Source organism: Lutra lutra, chromosome 5 (assembly GCF_902655055.1).
Source record: "Lutra lutra chromosome 5, mLutLut1.2, whole genome shotgun sequence".
Taxonomy (NCBI): domain Eukaryota; kingdom Metazoa; phylum Chordata; class Mammalia; order Carnivora; family Mustelidae; genus Lutra; species Lutra lutra.
The window spans coordinates 104,784,187-104,809,897 of NC_062282.1; the positions used below are offsets into that span (position 1 = coordinate 104,784,187).

At 36.7% G+C, this 25,711-nt stretch overlaps 1 protein-coding gene across 3 annotated transcripts in view; it reads right to left on the minus strand.

The window, feature by feature from the left end:
• The window catches only part of TBCA (tubulin folding cofactor A), a 76,860-nt gene that overhangs the window by 13,690 nt on the left and 37,459 nt on the right, over positions 1-25,711 (minus strand). For 2 of the 3 annotated variants that reach the window (XM_047730682.1, XM_047730683.1), the window contains exons 2-3: positions 15,321-15,374; positions 6,271-6,376 (exon numbers count right to left, since the gene is read on the minus strand). In XM_047730682.1, the coding sequence (XP_047586638.1) occupies positions 6,271-6,376; positions 15,321-15,374 (160 nt within the window). The remainder of the gene's footprint in view (positions 1-6,270; positions 6,377-15,320; positions 15,375-25,711) is intronic. The other variant, XM_047730684.1, reaches the window with a different exon arrangement.

A 25,711-nucleotide genomic window follows, 5' to 3' on the forward strand; every position in this document is an offset into this window, starting at 1 on the left:
ATCATGCAGGTGATGGCCAAATGCTAAAATAAAAAATAGCGGTAACATCAAAGGCCAGTGAGGATGTGGAGAAATCAAAACACTCACACATCACTGATGGGAATGTAAAATAATAGTCACTCTGGAAAAGAGTTTGGCAGTTTCTCTTAAGACAAAAAAATGTACTAATAAAACACAGCAATTTCTTGGGATTTTATCCCAGTAAAATGAAAACTTATGTTCATGCAAAAATTGTCTATGAATGTTCACAGAAGCTTTTTTTGTAAGAGCCCCAAACCAGAAACAATCCAAATGTTCTTTAGTGGATACATCCATACCATGGAACACTACTCAGCAATAATAAGGAACAAGGATGATCCACTCAGTGACTTTGGACCTCAAGGGAATTATGCTAAGTGGAAAAGCCAATTTCAAAAGGTTACATACTGTATAATTCTTCAAAGAATATTAATTACTTAGAACTCAGGGATGGAGAAGACAGGGGCTACAAAGAGGTAGCACAAGACAGTTTTGTGTGGAAAGATTTTCCATCTTGACTGTCGTATTTACACATTCTACATGTGATAGAATTGTATATGGGACTATATACATAAACATACAAATGTATATACAGATACACACAAATGAGTATATGTGTAACTAGAGAAATATAAATAAGCTCTGTGGTGTACCAATGTCAATTTCATGGTCCGGACATTATAATTATGTAAGATATTAAAATTGTAGGAGGACTAGTGAGGGGTGTATGTGACCTCCCTTAACATTTACTGCAACTTCCTGTAAATCTACAACAAAATACGGGGCGCCTGGGTGGCTCAGTGGGTTAAGCCGCTGCCTTTGGCTCAGGTCATGATCTCAGGGTCCTGGGATCGAGCCCCGCATCGGGCTCTCTGCTCAGCGGGGAGCCTGCTTCCTCCTCTCTCTCTACCTGCCTCTCTGCCTGCTTGTGATCTCTCTCTGTCAAATGAATAAATAAAATCTTAAAAAAAAAAAATCTACAACAAAATACAAAACAAGCATAAAAACAGAGCATCATTGATAAACCTGAGACAATAATATTTTCTTGTACCACTGGAAGTTATTTTAAATAATACTTTTATCACTGATAAAAGAAATACGGTGTTTCTTGCAGAATCAGTCTTGTGAAAGACACTTGATAAAATTCCTCTTTTAAACTGAGACTTCCGGCGCCTGTGTGGCTCAGTGGGTTAAGCCGCTGCCTTCGGCTCAGGTCATGATCCCGGAGTCCTGGGATCGAGCCCCACATCGGGCTCTCTGCTCAGCAGGGAGCCTGCTTCCTCCTCTCTCTCTGCCTGCCTCTCTGCCTGCTTGTGATCTCTCTGTCAAATAAATGAATAAAATCTTTAAAAAAAATAAATAAACTGAGACTTCCTATTATTTTCCACATACTTAAGAAAAAATTTCCCCTTCATTTTTAGGAAAAAGAAATACCCAATTGTGAATGTTAACTCATGTTTCAAGTAAATCACACACAAGAAATGTATGTGCATCCTTCTCAAAAAGACAAATTTTTACAACACTGCAATTATATGTAATAACTATAAATCTTTATTGGGAAAATTGTACCAATTTGTCCTTTTAACATTACTTCTGGAAGATAAGAGATGAGTCATGCCTCAGGTGAAATAAGAGGGATATGCTTGATTATCATTGCTTATTGTTTCTGTGGCAGATTAGGTTTAAAAAAAAACAAAAAACCAGAATACCTTCACTGGTTGAGGGCAAAATCCTCTGTATCTCTAACTAGGATAAGGAGAGTAGAAAAGAAGAGTGATGTCATGAGCAGAGGACTAAAATTAATTTGGGCAATATTTGAAGGTTGCAATATATTGTCTAGCCCAAAAAGAAAAGGACAGCACAGAATAACTCTTTGACTGATATTTTGGCCTCTTAAGGTCTTTTACCTAGTTACTTAGTTTACAAGAACCAAAATTAGACCTAATCTAGAAAAGGCCAATTTTGACAACCAAATAGGTAAGAAGTCTGGTAGGGACTGACAGTATGAATGTGTTATTACTTTTTTTAAAAAGATGTATTTATCTATTTGAGATATGGCAATATATGGCAATAGATAAATACAAATAAATATTTGTATTTATCTATTGCCAGAGCACAGGGGAGGGGGGCACAGGGCAAGAGAGAATCCCAAGCAGACTCCCCACAGAGCTCAGAGCCCAACGCAGGGCTCAATCTCATAACTCTGGGATTACGACCCTGAGATTGTAACCTGAGCCAAAACCAAGAGCTGGACACTCAACTGACTATGACACCCAAGCACCCAAGAAATGTGTTCAAAAGATCCATTAAAGCTAGAGCAAAATGGATCCACGTGAGAAAAGAGCCACGTTAGTGAGAAGTGGTTAAGGAGGGGATTTAGCTCAGAAGAGGAGGAAATACAGGAAGACAAGTAAAGAACCCACAAAATGCAGCACTTTGCTTTCTTGATATTTTCTACTAGGAGCACAACATATGTAAAGAAACTATTACCCACATTAAAGTTCCAGGCAAATAGGAATAAAGCAGTATTTTGGGCAAAGCAACTCTTATTACATATAATAAAAAAACATGAATGGCTGGCCACGGTATAGCTAAGCTAGGGAAAGTTAATTGAGAAAAGCATATAGGTTGGGTTAAAGAAAAGGTCTCATGAGACAGACAAAACTGCAACTGACAACTGTATAAACTATAGGTTAACAATAGCAGTAAACAGAAATATTTATTGTTTTGTAATTAGATATGGGATAGTATTTTTGAATGTAAGTGCTAGGGTGACTAGGAATCTAAGAAATCACCTTATAAACCATAACCATGTGACAAGAGAGAATTTTAACATAGCTGAGAGTAGAAAGGATATTTTAAAGGTTTATTTTATTTATTCGAGAGAGAGAGAGAAAAAGAACGTGCATGTGCACAAGAGCAGGCCAAGGGGCAGAGGGAAAGAATACTCAAGCAGATAGCCCTCACTGAGCATGGGGCTGGAGGTGGGGCTCAATCCCAGGACTCTTGAGATCATGACCTTCACTGAAACCAGATGTTAGATGCTTAACTGACAGAGCCACCTAAGCACCCTGGAAAGGATTTTTATTTTTTATTTTTTATTTATTTATTTATTTTTAAGATTTTATTTATTTATTTGACAGAGAGAGATCAAAAGTAGACAGAGAGGCAGGCAGAGAGAGAGAGAGAGAGGGAAGCAGGCTCCCTGCTGAGCAGAGAGCCCGACGCAGAACTCGATCCCAGGACCCTGAGATCATGACCTGAGCCGAAGGCAGCGGCTTAACCCACTGAGCCACCCAGGCGCCCCCTGGAAAGGATTTTTAAACAAAAATTTTCCCCTTTTTACATCTGCATATGCAGTCAATGATAATGTAGTTAAGTGGCTAGTACTTTTAAATAACCATGAGAACAGAAGATTCAATGAAGAGTTAATCCCTACCTATAAAATAGTGACTTTACTGAAAGATGATCAATATATAAATATTAAAATAAAACAGATTCTCTGATAATCTGTGACATTATCTGCAGAATTGTATTTAGAAAGAGAACACATTTATTCTCCGTTCCGGTAACTTACAACTTTTATTCTAGTTATATGACTATTTTTTTAATACATTACTGGTGATTAAAAGAACAGGGCAAAGAAAAAAATAACTGAAGTCAGGAGTTACATATCTGGAAAAATAAGCCTGACGGAGAAGGACCTGGAAGAAATAAAGTCAAATACTGTGTCATACTATTTCTTACTACAGAGGACATAAAAGTGAGAGAGGGGCAAGAGTGATATAAATATTCATACAAGTACCTATTTAAAAAAGCATTTAACCATCATTATTTTAAGAATCAAAAAACTACTCCATATGTAAATCCTTATGAAGAGCAGTTAGTCCACAGTGGTTAATATATCAGCAAACATACTGTATTATAAATCTGTTTACAAATCCTTCCTCAATTTAGGAAAATCTTAAACACAAATGTCCTCTGCTATACCACATCTAGTGGAAGCAGGCTCTTCTAGAAGCTCAAAATTAAGGTTTTCTTCCTGGATGTTTCAGAGGACACTATGTTGTTTTTGAAACACAGAGAACAAATGCCTACAGAAAAATCCATTTTAAATTATTAACATTGTTGAATGAAGTGTGGGTTGAGTATTCACTATTATTTGTAACGTAATTTATATGATTAAAACCACTGTTGAGTTCACCAAGTCCTGATTTAAAGAAGTCGTCTTGAGATATAATCTGTATAAGCCTTTTTCTAAGTGTCATCTGGATTTTATTCTACATGCATTGTATACTGGATGTTAAGTAAAAAAGTAAATGTTCTGACATACCATTTTAGACATCAATCTGGCTGTTGTGGTGGGAGGGAAAGGAGGTTTCAAGAGACAGAGGTGTGCTGACTAGGAGGCTTTTGCGGATAGTATAGGCAGAAGATGAGAGTGGACTGGATTAGCGGCAATGGTAGAAAGGAAAGAAAAGGAGGAAATAAGAAATAGGACTTGTGGATATTAGATGTGGTTATTAGGAAAGAGAGAGAAGCATCAAGAAGAGATCCACTAAATTTTTGGTTTTAGGTATCTCAGTGACTGGAGATACCATTTACTGAAGATGGGTAACAAGAGAAGGAACAGATTTTTGTTTTAGGAAGGTGGGTTAACTTGAGGGAAGACCATGATTTTTATTTTGGACACCCAAGAGAATATGCCAAACAGGTGATCAGTTGAATATATATACGTCTGGAATGGTCAAGCCCAGAAATATAGATTGGGGGATACTGGCACTAGAATGAACACCAAGTAAGTAGGGACTCTAGTTTTTTTGTTTCTGTTTTGTTCTTTTTAATGTCAGGCCTAAAAGAATGCCTAGAACAGTATTTGGCAAGTAGCAGGGGATTCAATAAATATCTATTGAGTGAATAAATGAGTGAACATAAAAATGAAGTTTTATGATGGTACGAACTTAAGACCTAGAGGTTGCAGAAAGAACTCTTAAAGGTTAACACACACACACACACACACACACACACACACACACACACACACACGGGGTAGGGGGGACAATGAGCACACAGGGAGGGGGAGGGGGAGGGGGAGGGAGAGTTTCAGCAAAGGAGACTGAGGAATGGTAGCAAAACAGAAGGAAAACTAGGAGGCTATTATTCTAGCAAAGATATTAATATTAAAAAAATGCTTCAAGGAGAGTGGTTACTTGTGTCAAATGCTGTTGAAGTTATGTAAGATGAGGACAAAAATGTGAAAATAATGCCACTGACGGTTTTAACAAGGGTTAGGGAACATAACCCATTCTAACAGGAAAGAAGGTAGCACAGGTACAGATGCAGATAGGTTGAAAGATTTTGTGGTAGGAAAAGGCAAAGCTCCCAATTGCTTCTATTTTCTGAAGGAATTATGAACAAGTGTCAGCCAAGAGTGATTATTCAATAAATGCTCTGATGGGAATAAATAAGATGTTATGGGAGAACAGAGGAGGGATATTTATCTCACTGTTGAGGAAGAAGGTACGGGATGTTTAAAAGATAAAGAGAAATTTATAAAGAAAGGGTAGGTAGGAGAAGCAGGAAGAGCATCTCATACACATGTAGTATGTCAGAGGCAAAGGAAAGAGCATGTGCAGGCAACAAAAAGGCTGGACCTAAGAGGTCCAGGGAGGGAACAGCAATAGATAAGGTTGGATAAGCAGGTATCAAAAAGGAGACTGAAATTTGTTATGAGGATAATTAGAAGAAGCCACTGAAAGTATAATATATATACTTATTTTGGTGGTCTTCTCATCAGTTTGGGGAAAGTATTTGTAAATTTGATATACAAGCACATTTAACATAAGATTAGGTCATTTACATATTAAGTATTTTTGAGGTTTTTTTTGTAGTAATCTCTACGAACTATGTGGGGCTAAAACTCAGAACCCTGAGATCAAAATCTCATATTCTTCTGACTAAGCCAGACAGGTGCCCTCATTTTTTATATTTAATACTTAAAATGGAAAGGCAGGATAGCTTAATGGATAAGAGTACAAATTTTAGACCCAGAACTCCTGCATTCAAACCCTAGCTATACTGCTTGGTGGTTATGTGACTTAGGCAAACTATGTAACCTGTGTTTCCATATTTTTAAATTGATGTTTTAATAGTAAAGAAGAAAATAACAGCACCTTCTCAAAGGGCTGTTAATGTATTAGTTAACATGGTATTCTGTAAATGTTAGCTATTATTATTAAAGATACAATTTACCTGCTTTTTAATGGCATAATTTTCACCATCTTCAGCTTTCATTTTTTCAATTTTTTCTTCTTGCTGTTTTGCTTCTTTTTCATACATCATTTTTTCTTTGACCAATCTATAAATAAACCAAAAATGGTTCCAAGAATTAACTTTCTCTCTAGCAAAAAGAACATGGGAAACAAAGAAAATGTAAATATAAAACATACTTAAGATACCAAAGTGTGTGTGCTGGCTGGGGAGGAGGAGAGGAGGAAAGAAAAATAGCCATAGATATAAGTCTGATCCTCAGGTCCTTAAGTCCTCTACCTCTCTAAATCAAGTGCAATCTTCAAAGCATAAAATTCTTAAATTTTTAATTACAAACATGTTCCGCGATAATATTTGTATTTACAATGTAAAAACACTCAAAATTATTATGTACTAACATCTGTCTTGCCTTTTAATTAGTATGTATTTTCCAAACTTTTATACATGTATTTGGAACATAATGGGAAAAAGCTCAGCTCACTGGAAAAAAAAAAAATCAGTATATTGCATGCCAAATCCAAAACAAGGAAGGATAACATTATTTTCTTTTTTTTTTTTTTTAAGATTTTATTTATTTATTTGACAGAGAGATCACAAGCAGGCAGAGAGGCAGGCAGAGAGAGAGGAAGGGAAGCAGGCTCTCCGCTGTGCAGAGAGCCCGATGTGGGGCTTGATCCCAGGACCCTGGGATCATGACCTGAGCCCAAGGCAGCAGCTTAACCCACTGAGCCACCCAGGCGCCCCAGGGTAACATTATTTTCAAAAGCAAAACTGTTTAACAAGTATTTACTATTCAATTAATTTTATGCCTGACCTTCCTCGTGTGAGGGACTGGGGTACATCATTTAGACATCATTCTCCTAGGGACAAACAGTGGAAACAAGTATTTATTTACTAAAACAAGAAAAGGTATTGATAAAGACCAGAGAGATTTTCAACAATAAACTGGAAGAGAGAAATACAAAGTTCTACTGATTATTCCTCATATAACCAAAGTGCAATCGATCATAATAACTCAATCCCCTCTAATCCTGGTTTATCAAAGTTTTAATATAAAATAAAAATGTAATTCAAGAAAACACTAACACTCTGAGATAAACAGTATCTAAAAAGCAGAATAAAAAGCTTTCAGAGTCCATATGTATTAAAAGAAGCTTTCTCCATCTGGCTCACTTACTAATTTCTAGAACTGTGTTGCTGAGCTAGAATTTAAAAATCATTATTAGAGAATGTTTATTTATTTATTTATTTATTTGACAGATCACAAGTAGGCAAAGAGGCAGGCAGAGAGAGAGAGAGAGAGAGAGAGGAGGAAGCAGGCTCTCTGCCAAGCAGAGAGCCCGATGCGGGACTCGATCCCAGGACCCTGAGATCATGACCTGAGCCGAAGGCAGCGGCTTAACCCACTGAGCCACCCAGGCACCCTAGAGAATGGCTTTTGTCTAATCATTTACAATGAAGATTTTTAAGTTTATTTCAAACATTAAAAAAAAAAAAAAGACTTTATTTATTTTAGATAGAGAAAGAGTGTGTGCACGCCAAGGGAGGAACAAAGGGGGAAAGAATCTCAAGCACCACTCAGGGCAATGAATATAAACAAATAACAGAGGATACTCAAGAAACAATAAGGGAAATAACAGTACTTGGGAAAGTACTATTTCTGGTTATCTGAGGAGAAGAGCCCTAATGATCTGGGGTACAGAGGTCAGCTGAGAATTAAATTTTACTTCGAGCTTTTACATTTGAATTTATTCTTCATTTGACTTTTAAAACATTCCTATAGCTAAATATTAATACAAAAAACCCCAATAGCCAAGTAGTGAATTATGATTACAGCCCTTCACCAATTCACTAACACATATAAAATGATAATAGTCAGTGTTATTCACTGCCCTCATTATGAGGTCTGACAATGAATACCATCTCTATGATGATGGTCATCATCCTCATATGCTTCTCCATTGTAATGGTGCCATCTTTCCTGATTTGAATCAAAGTCTTTTCAATTTTGAATAATTTTAAAGTTCACTAGTTATTCCTTTAGCAATATTTTCTAAATTTTCTGGAATAAAGCAAAATTCAATTAGAAAGACAACAAAAATGTATCTAATAGTTGTAATTCTCTAAACATTGCTCTCTTTCCAAGTTTTGTAAATGCTATTAGTTAAAATAACATGTACAAAAAGAAGTCATAACTTATTATATTTTAAAGACATAATTAACTGAAAAAAATTTTTTTTAAAGATTTTACTTATTTATTTGACAGACAGAGAGATCACAAGTAGGCAGAGAAGCAGGCAGCGGGGTGGGGGAAGCAGGCTCTCTGCTGAGCAGAGAGCCTGATGCGGAGCTCGATCACAGGACCCCAGGATCATGACCTGAGCCAAAGGCAGAGGCTTGACCCACTGAGCCACCCAGGAGCCCCTGAAAATATTTTCTATTAGTGTTTCAAACCCACACCCACAGAGAAACAGCAATTTCAAAATCTGGTCACTTTCAGCACTTAGACAAACACATGAGAGGAAATTACAAAAATCAGAGCAACAGAAAAGGATAGACATAAGAAGGACAAAGGAGAAACTTTAAGAAATGACAATCATTAGGGAAGTGACTTTTAACTATGTAAGTATGGCATTAACGTAATTTTTAAATATGTAGTCTGATGTTTTCCAAACTACTCCTTGGTATCCAAGTGGTCAAATAAGCTTAAAAAAAAAAAACACCACTTGTTGGGGTGCCTGGGTGGCTCAGTGGGTTAAAGCCTCTGCCTTCGGCTCAGGTCATGATCTCAGGGTCCTGGGATCGAGCCCCACATAGGGTTCTCTGCTCAGCAGGGAGCCTGCTTCCTCCTCTCTCTCTGTGCTTGCCTCTCTGCTTACTTGTGATCTCTCTCTGTCAAATAAATAAATAAAATCTTTAAAAAAACAAACAAACAAACACCACTTGCTAGGGCACCTGGGTGGCTCAGTCAGTTAAGTTTCTGACTCTTGATTTTGGCTTAGGTCTTGATCTCAGGGTTGTGAGACTGACCTCTGCGTGGGGCTCTGTGCTGGCAAGGAGCCTGCTTAAGGTTCTCTCTCTCCTTCTCTCTCTGCCCCTCCCCACCAAAACCAAACAAAAACCCCAAAGAATATGTATTCTTATATTAGGATTATTCAAAGCAGCATTATGCGTAAGAGGCCAAATGTGAAAACAACTCAAAAGTCCATGAAATGGTGGACAAAGAAAATATGATATACCCATACAATAGAGTAATATTAAGCAATAAAAAGAAATGAAGTACTGACTAATGCTACAACATGGATGAAAACATCGTGCTAAGTGAAAGAAGCCAGAGAGGAAGAGTCCAAAATGGCAGAATAGTAGGAGACCCTGGTTTCATCTGGTGTCAGGAATCATTCTGAACACCCATGAACTCAACCAGAGATCTAAGAAAATAATAGCTGCAACTCTACAAATAGAAAAGCAACCACTTTCTCTATGGTAGAAAGTACGGAAAAGTGAGAATGAGGCAGTATATGAGAAGATAAACTGCAGGGGGAGGGAGCCTAGGTAAGCCGGCTACTGGAAATCACAACTTTTAGAAGTCTGCTCCAGTGAGGAACATCCCTGCCTGAAAGGTGCTCAGGTGGCAAAGCGGGCAGAATCTAGGTGGGGCAGTGTGGTCTCAGGATCCCCAGGGTCACAGAAAGACCAGGGGTGCCTGAGTGTGACAGAGCTCCCAGGCACTGCAGCAGGGAAGCTGGCTGCAATCAACAAGCCTAGAAGCGGGCTCTCAGGTCTAGGGTGCCATAAACTGTGCACCCTGGGACAGGCAGGGGACTACTCTCTGAGAAGGGGCCCAGCAAGTGGCAGTGAGACCCCCCTTCCTACCTTGCCGGAGGAGAGCCACAAGTGTGTACTACAGGAGCCTTCAGAGTTTGGGGACTCAAAATGGGGTCCCAGGCCTGAAATACAAACACTCAGTAGCAGGCTGGGAGAGCACAGACAGCAGAGACCAGGCAGACAGGAGTGACTGACTGTTTTTCCCTAAGGGCACACTGAGGAGTGGGGCCCCAGGCTCTTGGCTCCAGGGCTGGAGACTGGGAGGCCATCATTTTCATTCTCATTCTTGAAAGTGGTGTGGAAAGCCTTCAGGGAACAAAAGCCACATATAGCAATCCAGCAGCTCACTTAGCCTGGCTCCCTGGCAAGAGCAGTGCAATTCCTCCTGGAGCAAAGACACTTGAGAATCAATGCAACAGACCTCTCCTCCAGAAGATCAGCAAGAACATCCAACCAAGACCAAGTTGACCAAGCAATGAGAATTGCAAAACTCCAGTGCTGGGGAGTACAGCATCTAAAATTCAATGTTTTCTCCCCCATGATTCTTTAGCCTCTCAATTACCCCCCCCCCCGCCTTTTACAACCCATTTCTTGTTTTATCAACTTTAAAAAAGCCTTTTTAAATTTTCATTTTTATAGTTACATTCCATTCTTTCATTGTATTTAATTTTGTTATTGTGAATATATGCTTTCTTTCTTTATAATTTCGGGATGCAGTTTCTTCTAAAAGACCAAAATATATCCAGAATCTAGTGTATGGCTCTGTTCTTTTCACCTACCTGATCATATACATTCTTCTTCTTTTTTCTTTGTCTTTTGGGTTTTTTTGTTATCTTAAAGCCTTTTTAAATTTTCATCTTTACAGATACATTCTATCCTTTCAATGTATTTAATTTTATTTTTGTATATACATAAGTTTTCTTTCTTTACAATTTTATGACATAGTTTCTTTTAACAAACCAGCCCAAATATACTTAGGATATCATGTATTGCTCTGTTCTGTTAACCTGTGTATACTCCTTTTCTTTTTTCTCCTCTTGTCTTTTAATTTTCATTTTTACAGTTACATTCTATCATTTCATTGTATTTAATTTTATTTTCCTCATATGTAAGTTTTTCTTTCTTTACAATTTTGGGATCTAGTTTTCTAACAGACCAAAACACACACAGGATCCAGTGTATTGCTCTGTTCCATCCACTTGTCTGATTATATTCTGATTTGTGTGTGTGTGTGTGTGTGTGTGTGTGTGTGTGTTTAACATAGAAGACACTAGAGAATCCCTTTCTGGAGAAATAAAAGAACTAAAATCTAACTAAGTCGAATGCAGTAAAAATGAAGGCTCTAACTGCTAGGATAAATGAGGCAGAAGGGAGAATTAGTGATACAGAAGATCAAACAATAGAGAATAAAGAAGCTGATAATAAGAGAGATAAACCCCTACTGGATCAGGAGGAGAGAACGTGGCAGGTAAGTGATACCATAAAGCAAATCAATATTGAATAATTGGGATCCCAGAAGAAGAGGAAAGAGAGAGGCGGGGGCAGATGGTATACTGCAGCAAATTACAGCAGTGAACTTCCCCACTCTGGGAAGAAAACAGGCATAAAAATCTAGGAGGCATGGAGAGCCCCCTCAAAATCAATAAAAATAGGTCAACACCCCGACATATAATAGTGAAACTTAAAAATCTCAGAGACAAAGAGAAAATCCTGAAAGCAGCTGAGACAAGAGTTCTGAAACCTAAAAGGATTGTTCTTAATGTTAAGAAACATTAGATTGGCAGCAGACCTATCCACAGAGACCTGGAAGGCCAGAAAGGACTGGCATGGTAACTCTGGGTGCTAAATGAGAAAAATATGCAGCCAAGAATATTTTATCCAGCCAGGATGTCATTCAAAAGAAAAGGAGTGATAAAAGGCTTCCAGGACAAACAGAAACTAAAAGAAGTTGTGATCACCAAACCAGCCATACAAGAACCATTAAAAGGGATCCTTTAAGCAAAAGAGAACCCAAAGTAACACAGACCAGAAAGGAACAGAGACAATGTGCAGAAACACTGACTTTAGAGGCAATACAATGGCACTATCTTTCAATAGTTCTTTTGAATGTAAATGGGCTAAATGCCCCAATCAAAAGACACAGGGTAACAGACTGGACAAAAAAGCAACACCCAAACCCATCAATATGGATTATTTCCCTTCATCCTTGTTCAACATCTGCAAATCAATCAATGTGATACACTACATAAATAAAAGGACAAGAACCATATGATCCTCTCAACAGATGCAGAAAAGGTACTAATAAAGTACAGCATTCTTTCTTGATTAACACTCTTCGCAGTGTAGGGAGAGAAAGAACATACCTCAGTATCATAAAAGCCTTATACGAAAAGCCAACAGTGAATATCATTCTCAAATGAAAAACTGAGAACTTTTCCCCTAAGGTCAGGAACATGAAAGGGATGTCCACTACCACCACCACTGTTCAACGTAGTACTAGAAGTTCTAGCCTCAGCACTCAGAGAAAAAAAAAAAAAAAAGGCATCCAAATCAGCAAATTAGTCAAACTCTCACTCTTTGCAGATGACATGATACTCTATGTGGAAAACTCAAAAAACTCCACCCCAAAATTGCTAGAACTCATACAGGAATTCAGCAAAGTAGCAGGGAAACAAAGGCAAAAATAAACTATTGGGACTTCAACAAGACAAAAAGCTTTTGCACAACAAAGGAAACAGTCAACAAAACCAAAAGACAACAGACAGAATGGGAGAAGATATTTGCAAATGATATATCAGATGAAGGGCTAGTATTCAAATATAAAGAACTTATCAAACTCAACACCCCAAAAACAATCCAGTCATGAAATGGGAAGATGACATTAACAGATATTTCTCCAAAGAAGACATATAAATGGCCAAGAGACATATGAAAAAATGCACCATATCACTTGGCATCAGGGAAATCCAAATCAAAACCACAATGTGATACCACTTCACACCAGTCAGAATGGCTAAAATTCACAGGTCAGGAAATGACATGTTGACAAGGATGCAGAGAAAGGTGAACCCTCCTACACTGTTGGTGGGAATGCAAGCTTGTGCAGTCACACTGGAAAACAGTATGGATTTCTTCTAAAAGTTGAAAATAGAGCTACACTATAACCCAGCAATTGCACTACTTGGTATTTACTCCAAAGATATAAATGTAGTGATTCGAAAGGGCACCTGCACCCCAACGTTTATACCAGCAATGTCCACAATAGCTAAACTATGCTAAGAGCCCAGATGCCCACCCACAGATAAATGGATAAAGAAGATGTGGTGTGTATACACACACACACACACACACACACACACACACACAGAGGAATATTATGCAGCCATCAAAATATGAAATCTTGACATTTGCAAAGATGTGACTGGAACTAGAGTGTATTATGCTAAGCATAATAAGCCAGAGAAAGACAATTATATTATCTCACCAATACTGCAATTTAATAGAATTTAAGAAACAAAACAGAGGATCATAGTGGAAAAGAAGACAAAAAAACCAAGATGAAACCAGAGAGGGAGACAAACCTTAAGAGACTCTTAATCATAGGAAACAAATAGAGGGTTGGTGGAGGGGAGATGGGTGGAAAGATGGGGTAACTGGGTGATGGACATTAAGGAGGGCATATGATATAATAAGCACTGGGTATTATTTAAGACTGAAGAATCACAGGCCTATACTTCTGAAACCAATAATACATTATATATTAACCGAATTTAAATAAAAATGTTCTAAAAAAGAATAAAAAGCAAAAACAGATTTGTTACATTAAACAACTAGGAGACTTAATTCAACTAATATTTAGTCTTGATTTATGTAGGTCTTGATTTCTCTTGGATGTTTTTCATTGGGGAACACTGGGGCTTCTTTCCCTCTACAGGACACAGCTACGTGGTGGCTACTGCTTTTTTTCAGAGGAGGCATGTGCTGTTCATTTTAAGCCAATTCATACAACTTCCTGTTTCCTAAACATTCAGGCCTTATATGTGGTTCCTATAAGCAAATTAGTTTGAATCTTTGCTGGAGGAACCTGCCTATCGTCAACACAATAGTGTTATTACTGTTGTTTTTATTATCTTTATTATCTTATCATGATCTTTATTCAGGATATCAAGGATACTCAGAAGCCATTGGGATTAGCAATGACATTTTCACTATTCCTTTTTTTTTTTTTTTTTTAAAGATCTTATTTATTTGAGAGCGAGCAAGCAAGCACACATGTGGGGTGGGGTTGGGGGTGCGGGGAGAAGGAGAAGCAGGCTCCTCGCTGAGCAGGGAGCCACATACTGGGCGTGACCCAAGGACCCTGAGGATCATGACCTGAGCAGAAGGCAGATGCTTAACTGACTGAGCGACCCAGGCACCACTACATTTTCATTAATCCTAAAACCTAGGAGGTTACTAACTCTCCTAGTAAATGAAAGTAGTGGAGATTGAATGGGTAACCAAAAGAGGCACATTCAATTAACATCCTGTAACTAAAAGTCTTACAACAAGGGTTCACAAACCATGGCCAATGAATGATATTTTGCCTGCCATTTGTTTTTGTATAACTTGAGAGCTATGGATAATTTTATGTGATTTAAATAATATTTTTAATACTAAGCTTATTTTTTATATGGTTAATAAATTTTAAAAATATTTTGTGTCCTGTAAAAATCACATGGAATTCAAATTTCTGTGTCCAGCCACACTCGTTCATCTATATATCATCTCTGACTAGTTTTCATGCAGTGATAGCAAATGAGTAGTTGTGATAGAAATGTATGGCTCAAACAGCCTAAAATATATATTAACTGTTCTTTTATAAAAAGCATTGCTGACCCCTGACTTAGAAGACCCCTATTTAATTCTATCCAACTCCTCTTAACCACCTTATTGTTTATCACATTATACTGAAATAAAAAAGCTGTGATTCTAGAAAAAGTATGCAATGAAAGAGATGGATTCCATGTCTAGGCCCACAAATAATTTTGGTTTGTAATCCAAGTCATCCTATTCCGTTGTACCTGTCTACAGAAAATAGTAATAACCTCAGCAAAATTAAAGAGACTCTTAACTACATACCATATCTGGTAAGTAAAGGTGCTGAGTATTTGCATGGCTATTGGCATATCAAAACAACCCAAAGTAAAGTTTTTGTTTAAAAAGCCCTTTTTTTGTGAAAAGGCTCAGGAAGCAAGTTATTGAACAGCACATGCACTGCCCTAGAAAAAGAAAAAAAAAAATCACAGGTAGTGAGAACCCAGTAATATAAAATTATAGTGAATAAAATGCTAGGAGGCAAGATGCAGTAGAAGTTAACTGTACAAATCAATGTATTAATGACAAGTCACACGACATGAAAGAGATTTTACAGAGAAATATATACAACTTCAACTTCACCAGATATTATCAAATTGCTTTCCAAAATGGCTTTTATCAACTGATACCCAACCTGCACTTTACAAAATTTCCTAGTGCTCCTTGGCATCCTCATAAACAACTGGAATTGTCAGAATTATTAAATTACTGAAAATATATCATAGTTTGAAATATTAATTTCTCTGATAACTTGTAAGGTTATTTATGTTTATTAAAATAGTAGTTACTAGGGACCCCGGGTGGCTCAGTCAGTTAAGCGACTGCCTTCGACTCAGGTCATGATCCCAGGGTCCTGGGATCGAGTCTCACATCAGGCTCCTTGCTTGTCAGGGAGCCTACTTCTCTCTCTCACTCTGCCTGCTTGTGCTGTCTCTCTGTCAAATAAATAAATAAAATCTTTAAAAAGAAATAGTAGTTACTGGACAAGTATTTGTTAAATCATTGAATGAGTATCTTACAGTGAATTTGGTTCTTTTCCCTTCTTTTAGGGAAGGCTAGGATTTAGTAGGAAAGCTTAATTCAATTAATTATATAAAACATAGTTTTGAAATTTTTATAAAAATATTTTTCCTGGGCGCCTGGGTGGCTCAGTGGGTTGGGCCGCTGCCTTCGGCTCGGGTCATGATCTCGGAGTCCTGGGATCGAGTCCCACATCGGGCTCTCTGCTCAGCGGGGAGCCTGCTTCCTCCTGTCTCTCTGCCTGCCTCTCTGCCTGCTTGTGATCTCTCTCTGTCAAATAAATGAATAAAATCTTTAAAAAAAAAAAAAAAAATTTTTCCTGTGACATACATATTTATATGTTCCTAGAAATATGTGAAAAATTATAAAAACAATAATTAAACAAATTCATAATTTCATTGCTTAAATAATTACTGACCCAAAAAGCACATAATTCCGAGATCCAAAAAAGGTTTAAAAAAAAAGGGAAATTTTAAAATTAAGTTTGGCATAATTTGATTTAGCAGCAAAATGTAACCTCCACTGACATGAAATTATAAACTTTATGTATCTTACTTAATGTGAATTAGTCACGTTTCACTGCAGAAATACATGTTTGATTATAGAGTACTTCTCCAGATGTTATGAAAACATAGATTTATGTTCTAAAATCTAAAAAATTTGGAATTCAGGAATACATACTGGCCCAATGGTTTCATATATGGGAATATGGACCTGTATTAACATTTTGAATATTTTCCACTAGTCCTTTTCTTTAAGCACGTGTGAAAATTTATATGTGTGTGTGTAGACACAAATAACTGGGATAATACATCAGTTTCTTTCTGTCTTTTTTACTGAATAGTTGACATACACTGTCACACTACTTTCAGGTATACAACATAATGATTCAACACATTTACATTTTATGCTATGCTCAATGTATCATTTTCAATATTACTGAACATTCTTTGAAAAATACAGCTGTTAATAGTCACAAAGCATTTCACAGTACCAGTATGAGAGTTTAATAAAGTATTACCTTATTGTACATTTAGGCCATTCACATATTATAAATAATACTGTAACAAACATCTCTACTCATACATTTTATGGATGTGTAATATTTTATTACATAATATTTAAAATATATAGTGTCTGATAAGAAATTAGAGCAAGTCCTCTTCCAATAAGCCAGAGATCATTTACTGATGAATATTTCCTTTTCCTACTGATGTGATAAGCCACCACTGCCATTCATTATTATTAGTAATAAACAAAATACAAATATTAAAGCAATCTATCCTATTGTAGCCTATTGTATTTCATTTTAGTCAAAGAAAATGGTATGCCAGATTTCACCATTTATTATAAACATATCAAACTTCAAAGAGATATAAAATTAAAAAGAGAAAAACGTGGAAAATGGCACATGAAGGGAAAAGAGATTTGACAATCAATAGTTGTTGATACTACAGAAAAAAAAAAAAGAGGCTAAGAATTTTTTTTTTTTTTAAGAATATAATTTCCCAGAGCTGGAAAAAAAAACAATAATTTAAAGAGCTTCCTATGTACTAACTAGAATAAATGAAAAAACCCACTTCTATATACAATGCTGAAAATTTCCACAGATCCAAACGAACGAAAGCTTTCTTTTTAAAGATTTTATTAATTCATTTGAGAGAGAGCACAAATGGGGGAACAGCAGAGGGAGAAGAAGAAGCGGGCTCCCTGGGGGACTTGATCTCAGGATCCTGGGATCATCACCTGAGTCGAAGGCAGATGCTTTACTGACAAGCCACCCAGGTACCCCCGAAAACGAAAGCTCTGAAAGGGAGAATACATCACCCATAAAAGGAAAAAGAAAAAAAGAGAGAGACTGACGTTATATTTTGCATTAATAACACTAAATACCAGAATACAATGGAACAATCCCTTAAAAGTTCTAAGAGAAAATGATTTATAACTTGGATTTGTAATAGTGAGGGTAAGTGAGTGTAATAGTGAGGGAAACATTAACTAACTCATTCAATGATTATTTACTGAGGGGCTATTATGTGCCAGGCATGATTTTATATCACAAGGATGTAGCAGTGAACAAAACTACATAAATCTCTGCTGTATAGCACTTTTTATTAGGGAAACAGAATAAATAAATAAGCAAAATATATAGCATGTTAGCATGTGTTAAGTACATTGTGAGAAAAAGCACTGAAGAAGGATTGATAATACACAGGATTTGCAATTTAAAATACAACAGTCGGTGCCTGGGTGGCTCAGTGGGTTAAAGCCTCTGCCTTTGGCTCAGGTCATGATCCCAGGGTCCTGGGATCTAACCCCTCATCAGGCTATCTGCTCGGCAGGGAGCCTGCTTCCCCCTTTCTCTGCCTGCCTCTCTGTCTACTTATGATCTCTGTCTGTGAAATAAATAAAATCTTAAATTAAAAAAAAAAATACGACGGTCAAGGAAGGCCTCTTTGAGAAGAGGATATGTGAGTTAAGATCTGAAGGAGACATTAAGTCATATGGATAACTGATGAAATAAGTCACAGGCCAGGGGAATATTTTTTAGTTCTATAAAAGTTCAGAAGTTTCTGCAATTCCCTCTTTCTGAGAAATTTACTTAAGAATGTACTCCAGCAAACTGAAGAGGAAAATCAAGAAAAAAAAAAAATGGTTAATATAAATACAATGGTCTAATGAAGAAAAAAAAAATCCCAGGATTAAAACTGTGCAGTAGGCTTGGCCTAGAATCTTAATGTGGACTCTTACAAGAGTATCTTTAAGAAGAATAATGGAATAGATTCTAAGGAACAGATACAATGGGTGGAAGATAAATGGAAGCCACATCTTTTTCCACCCCCTCAATTAAAAGGAAAAAAAAAAAAAAAAAGACAACTGGAAACTCCAGGAAAAGCACCCTCCACCTCCAGAGTTACGGTTGTACTATGAAGCAATTAATGAAAAAGAAAATTCATTTAACTTGGTTTTTTAAGAATAATTTCCTTTGGGTAGCCTAGCATCCACTGAAAAGGAAACATAATCCTATGCTATATACCATATTTAAAATAATATATAATCTATTTATTCACTTTCAACTGTCAGAAAAGAACTATGAGCAAAATACAGCTTTCCCAACTTATTTGAAATATTTGTGGTTTTAATGTTTGTTTAAAAGTTAAGGTATGCCTACCTATTTTTTTCTCATAAAAACCATGATATAAGTGATGGCTAAGTTGACCCCTCATCAGCCAATGAAATTTTAGCATTTCATAATCAATTTCCTGTATTAAATCCCTGTTTGAAATTCCTAGCCTGAGTTCCTTTATCCTGATTGATATCATTCACCCCTACTGACACAGCTGGTAACAATCTCTTCTGCCTCTGAAGAAACAATACTTTTGAGATGTTCATCATATGAGAGATAAGGAAGAAAAGAAACTTTATTGCATTAAATACTTACAGGCCTATTAAGTATCATTCCCATTTTACAATCCCTTGTTAATTATCCCTCCCCACAATGTTTTCAGAAGTCTTTATATTTAGGAACACCTGGGTGGCTCAGTTGGTTAAGCATCTGCCTTTAGCTCAGGTCCTGATCCCAGGGTCCTGGGATTGAGTTATGCATTGGGCTCCCTGTTCAGTGTGGAGCCTGCTTCTCCCTCTGCTTGCTGTTCCCCCTGCTTGTACATGCTCTGACAAATAAAATCTTAAAAAAAAAAAAGTCTTTATATTTAAATAGATCTAAAGCAGGATCAATAATCCAGAAATGAGTATAATATAAGCTGTACTACTTCATGAAACTCTGATAAAAAATGGTAATAATAATCAAAATTATGCTGAAAACAGAGAGCAGCACTTATGAAGAAGGTAGGTTGGATGAATGACTTTTGATGTTTAAGTGTTTCAACAGCCATCATCAAATTGCTTCCCCCAAAACCAGACCTATGGTAAAGTTCAACAATTAAAACTCAAGAAGAGATAGTTACAATATTCGCATCCCATAAGACATAATATATAATAGATTTAGGCAAAAGCTTCAATCATTCAAGGTAAGTTAAAATATGAAAATAAAAGCAGTTAACACATAGTGATCATTTGCTATGGGCCAAATACTAAGTCAAAGCATGCTGCATGCATTATGGCATTTAATCCTCAAAACAACCCTAAAAAATAGGTACCATTATTATTCCCATTTTAGTAGTAACTGAAATTCATATGCTTGTGTTAAGTTCTCATAGCTGCTGAGTGTCAAAGAACTGCTTTATTCCATAGTTATTACTCTTAGCTACTACTAATGTACTTACTTTTTAAAATAGTTATTAAACATTTGAACACGTTAAAAAAAAAACACATTAAAATGGGCTCAACTGCAACAGGCATTACTGATTCCCTACCCAACAGCCACTTCTTACCTGCGCACAGAATTTTATGATCATCCAAGCAGCCAGGTCCTTCAAAGAAAGAAGCCACCCCTGCCAAGTGGTAGCTTAGGCATGTATAAGTGACCCAATTGTGGCCAAAGCTACAAAACAGCTATTCGTGGTGGGGGGGATTCTGAGAAGGTTGCTATTCTTTGCAAATGCAATATAAGCAGATAGAATTCCGTTTTCTCACCTGTGACATCTGCCACTTGTGGCAGGTACCATGGGATCATGAGGATCCAGCTTAAAAGGACAGATCATTCTGGGGTATCAGAGAACTTGAATTTTTGATGATGGTATCAATCTACTCAGTTAACTAACTCTTACCTCTAGACTGTTTATTGTATGAGATGATGAACATCCGTACTGTTTAACCCACATACAGCTTGATTTTCTGTTACTCTGAAGTTAAAGCATCTGAAGTGAAAGAGTCATTAAAAGCAGAAGTCTGTTCTGCAATTACGAAATAATGCTTTCTTACTCATTCATTCTGAACTGCTAAATCACTCAGAGATTGAGATACCTCTTTTTCTTCCCATTTACAAACACACATGAAAAACTAAAGAGGAAAGTACCTACATAATACCCAATTTTATGTCTTCTACAGTTTTAACAAATACTCTATATAAATTTTGTGCGAAAGTCTATTTCTCACTTAAAACTACACCTGTGAATGGGATGCCTGGGTGGCTTAGTCGGTTAAGCACTGCCTTGGACTCAGATGGTAATCCCAGGGTTCTGGCATTGAGTCTCGCGTGGGGCTCCTTGCTCAGCGGGGAACCTTCTTCTCCCTATGTCTGCTACTCCTTCTCTCTTTCTGACAAATAAATAAATAAAATCTTTTAAAAAACAAAACAAACAAAAAACTAAACCCGTGTAAAACTTTAAACATTTGTACTTGTTTTTAATAACCATGGTGGTTACAGAGGCTAATATCCATAATAAATACAATCTTGTATCTATATTTCCAATTTACAAATTACTTCTTTAACTTACAAAATATTGGATGTTAAATATTAAATAGTAAAATATAAATGCCCTTAAACTGTAACTTACAGGAGAGTGGGTATTAGGTAGTTCAACATTAAAAGTCTATAAACTACTCTGGGGTAAGCCATTTAATGGTGCTACCAAGGAAACAATATGGCATCGAGTAAACTGTATGTACTTATAAATTAGGAGCTCAACAGCTTCTTGTTAAATGGATTTAAAATTTGTATCTTTCCCACTGAAGAGGGAAAAAAATATTCAAGATTAGAAAAAGTTAAATACATGACTTAGCAAATAAAGTAGGCAACAAGTTTTACACCAGGAGAAAGCAGTCACAAAAATCAAAGTAAAAGACTATTTAGAATTAATTTTAGGCTTTTGAAGACTAAAGGTATAGTAATGAGATACCAGGCACACAGAAGAAATACAGAAGTATATGGGGACAAAAACACCAAAAAAGATGAAGGGAATAAAAATCTACTCATTTGGGGAAAATGCAAGTGGACTGCAAATTAGAGCCTTAGCCCCTGAATTAGGAATTCTCACTAGTGCCTTAGAAAGAAAGAAGTGAAGGCTGACATCAGAATCTGATGATTTAATACTTACGGTCTATACAGTAAAATGTATGTACTAAAAATCTGGTCGAGTTTTAGTGATTCTTTACTAATTCTTTAGCGTTCACTGTGAAGTCCCAAGTCAGATTTCCCCAAATTTCAACTAATAGCTATAGCCAAAATTTTGGGGACTAGCAAAACTGAGGAAGAACATGATACAGTACTGTCTTAAAATAGATAAAACAAAAATGTGCTACACACAAACATACATCAGATGAGATGGAGCTGGAGCTCTTTCTTAGCAAAATACATTCTCTCACTCCTTATCCTCTTTCCCCACCTCACTTATTCTTCGTAAACTCAACTGTCCTTGTCTTTGGAAGGACCACACTAACCTCTTCCTTACCACTCCCAAGCTGCTACTGTAAATTCTTCCTACTAATCTTTTTTCTTCTGACTAATCTTCAAAGCATATAGGATTTATCAAAATAGGCCAAAATTTTGTCTAGTTCTGGAGCACCCTGCTCAGTAGGGAGTCTGCCTCTCCCTCCGCAGCTCCCCCCTCCCCCCGCCGCTTGTGCTCTCTCTCAAATAAATAAGATCTAAAAAAAAATTTGGGGGGGTCTAATTCTACACTTTATAGTTGATGACCACATGATTGAAAAGGTGTCTCCTCTCAGCACCTATCAGACTGTGTGCCTCACATACCTGAGTGAACTCAATTATCCCGAGAGGTAAGCAGGGCAAATGGGAAACTGATTCGAAGAGGTGAAATGAGTCAGCTAATGTCAGCTGTCCAGGCAATGGTTGAAATTAAGATTTGAAATCATGATTTCTAACTTCAAGTGTCAATACTAACACAATCATACTGCCTTATGTTTGAAGTAAATATAGCAATTTTCAAAATTTAAATATCTTTTATCTGTTCCCAAAGTAAAATCATTCCGTGGTTCAAAATGTGAATAGCACACAAGAGTACAAAGTGAAAAGGCAACCGGCTACCCACACCCTACCCTCAGTGGCTCAGTTCCCATCACTGGAAGCAACAAGTTATCAATTTCTTGTATATCTAAATGAAAGAAATTAAATGATTAATTTATAGTATTTGTTACCTTGTCATCTCCCAGTAACCTTCAATTAATCTCCTAAACTGATGTTTCAAGTTATAGTCACTGTTCAAATATAATGCATGCTTTAATAAATTTGATAAATATGACAGGACATTCCATAAACAGCTAAGATGATACATGACAAATACAAAACCAATATCACTATTTTCTGTGCAATATTATGACTCTCGGGGACTAATAAACTTATCTTAGGAATTAATTAATAAAACAAAATTATAAAAATTATTTCAGTAATCCCCTAAACTGTTCCTTAAAGGTTTTGAGATAACCACTGAGACTGAAAAGTATATACTAATGAAAGGGCTAAAGGTACTGCAAACAGTTTCTGCTTGAGTTTGTATGAAAAAGCAACAGCAAGTCCCACTGCTGCTTCATCTCCATACAAAAACCCTCCGCCAGTTTTAATTATCACCTAAAAATCACAAATCTCTCTGTACATTTACTTTTTATCTTCTGTCCAAACCCAGATCTCGGTCTTAATAACATCTCCATTTGTTTGACATCCCACCAGCAACTAACTGAACTAGTTTGAAAAGTGAGCTCATCATTATCCCACTCTAAAATGATGCCCTTTTTCCCAACTTGAGTTATCAACATCAGAATCATACGAGTACTAGATAAAGTAGTCCTGGCTTGCAAGCTCGGTATGAACCAGAGTGTGATACAGCTACAAACCAAACCCAACCCAACCCAACCTAGCCAATTCAATCTTAGATGCATTAAAAGAAGAAAACTGAAAACATGGTAGCTAAACAGTACTATATTGGAAGGATGGCATCTGTACCATTATTATTCATAATTTACTTCTAAATTTGTTATACATAACTTAGATCTAAAAGGGATTTGAGGGGCGCCTGGGTGGCTTAATGGGTTAAAGCCCCTGCCTTCGGCTCAGGTCATGATCTCAGGGTCCTGGGATAGAGCCCTGCGCCGGGCTCTCTGCTCAGCGGGGAGCCTGCTTCCCTCCTCTCTCTCTCTGCCTGTCTCTCTGCCTACTTGTGATCTCTGTCTGTCAAATAAATAAATAAAAATCTTAAAAAAAAAAAAAAAGGGATTTGAGGCAGCATCTAAAAGAGGACCCCAACAAATTATAGGGTTTTTTTTAAGATTTTATTTATTTATTTGACAGGCAGAGATCACAAGTAGGCAGACAGGCAGGTAGAGAGAGAGAGGAGGAAGCAGGCCACCTGCAGAGCAGAGAGCCTGACTCGGGACTTGATCCCAGGACCTTGAGATCATGACCTGAGCCAAAGGCGGCCCAACCCACTGAGCCACCCAGGCACCCCAACAAATTACAGTTTTAAAAGGAATATCCAACACCATAATTCTGTTCTGTGAAACAGCTCAGTTTGCCTAAAACATTCAGATAGATGATGAAGTATATAGTTAGTTCAAATTAATATGTTATCAAAACTAAAATGAGCAAGGAAAATATCATTTAATGAAAATGACTTTAGCTGACTCATGACAGTCACTTCTCATAAATAATGGTAACATTAGTTAGAATACTTGAATTTTATCAAATTATAAAATAATTTAATGACATTTTACTACAGAAATTACTCTTGTGAGATTGAGCCCCTCTTTGGGCTCTGTGCTGGACATGGAGCCTGCTTTTAAGATTCTTCCTCTACCCTTCCCCCTTCCTCTCTAAAATAAATAAATAATAATTAAACAATGAAATGTTTTTTTTTTTTTAAATGATGCATTTTCACAACTGGGGGCACACCACCTATGAGCAATGCATTAGCATGTAATAACATAAAAGTCCTCTAACTTACCTCACAAAAACAGAATATACAATGAATTTTATGTCATTTTAAGAGCATCACAACTTTTTGCAAGTCTTCCTGGATTATTTCAGAGGAGTTATTTGATAGAATCTTTCAGGATCTTGATTCTATGGATAGACTAGCATGATTATATATGGACATACCTGTAATAAACACCTTTCTCCAGTTAACCTAAAAAACCCAGGTAAAAGCAGCAGCATTTGAGTTAAAGAAAGACATGGGGTGGGGCACCTGGCTGGCTCAGTCTCTAAAGCATGCAACGCTTGACCTCAGGGTTTAAGTTCAAGTCCCATGTTGGGTGTAGAGCTTAAAAATAAAATCTTAAAAAAAAAAAAAAAAAAAAAAAAAAAGACATACATGGGAGCTGGCTGAAAATGTTTATATGTAGTGGGCAAATCTACCTTCTAATTCACCACATAAATATAACTAAACTACCAATTTTTCAAATGTATTAACAATTGTTTTCTCTCATAGAACACAAAGGAATGCTCCTCCAAGAGATGTTAAGAGATGTGGTCAAAAGAAAAAGATTTTTATGAATAAATCTTAGGAAATACTGCATAGTCTATTCCACTCTTAAAAATTCACATAGTGAAAGCTTTTGAATAATCCTACAAGGAAACATGTTAAACTCTACCTCATCCCCTCTCAGATTAAATTGAGCAAGCACTTTTTCAACTTACCTGTCAAGGTCATGTTAACTGTATTCTATACAACACCTCCTTGGATCCAAAATGAGAGGCAGGTAATCAAAATTCTTACTATAATGTTTGACAAATTTCTAAGTTTCTGAGATATATTTTTACCCTATATAAAATGCCAAAATATTGTATTCAAAATTTCTAATTATA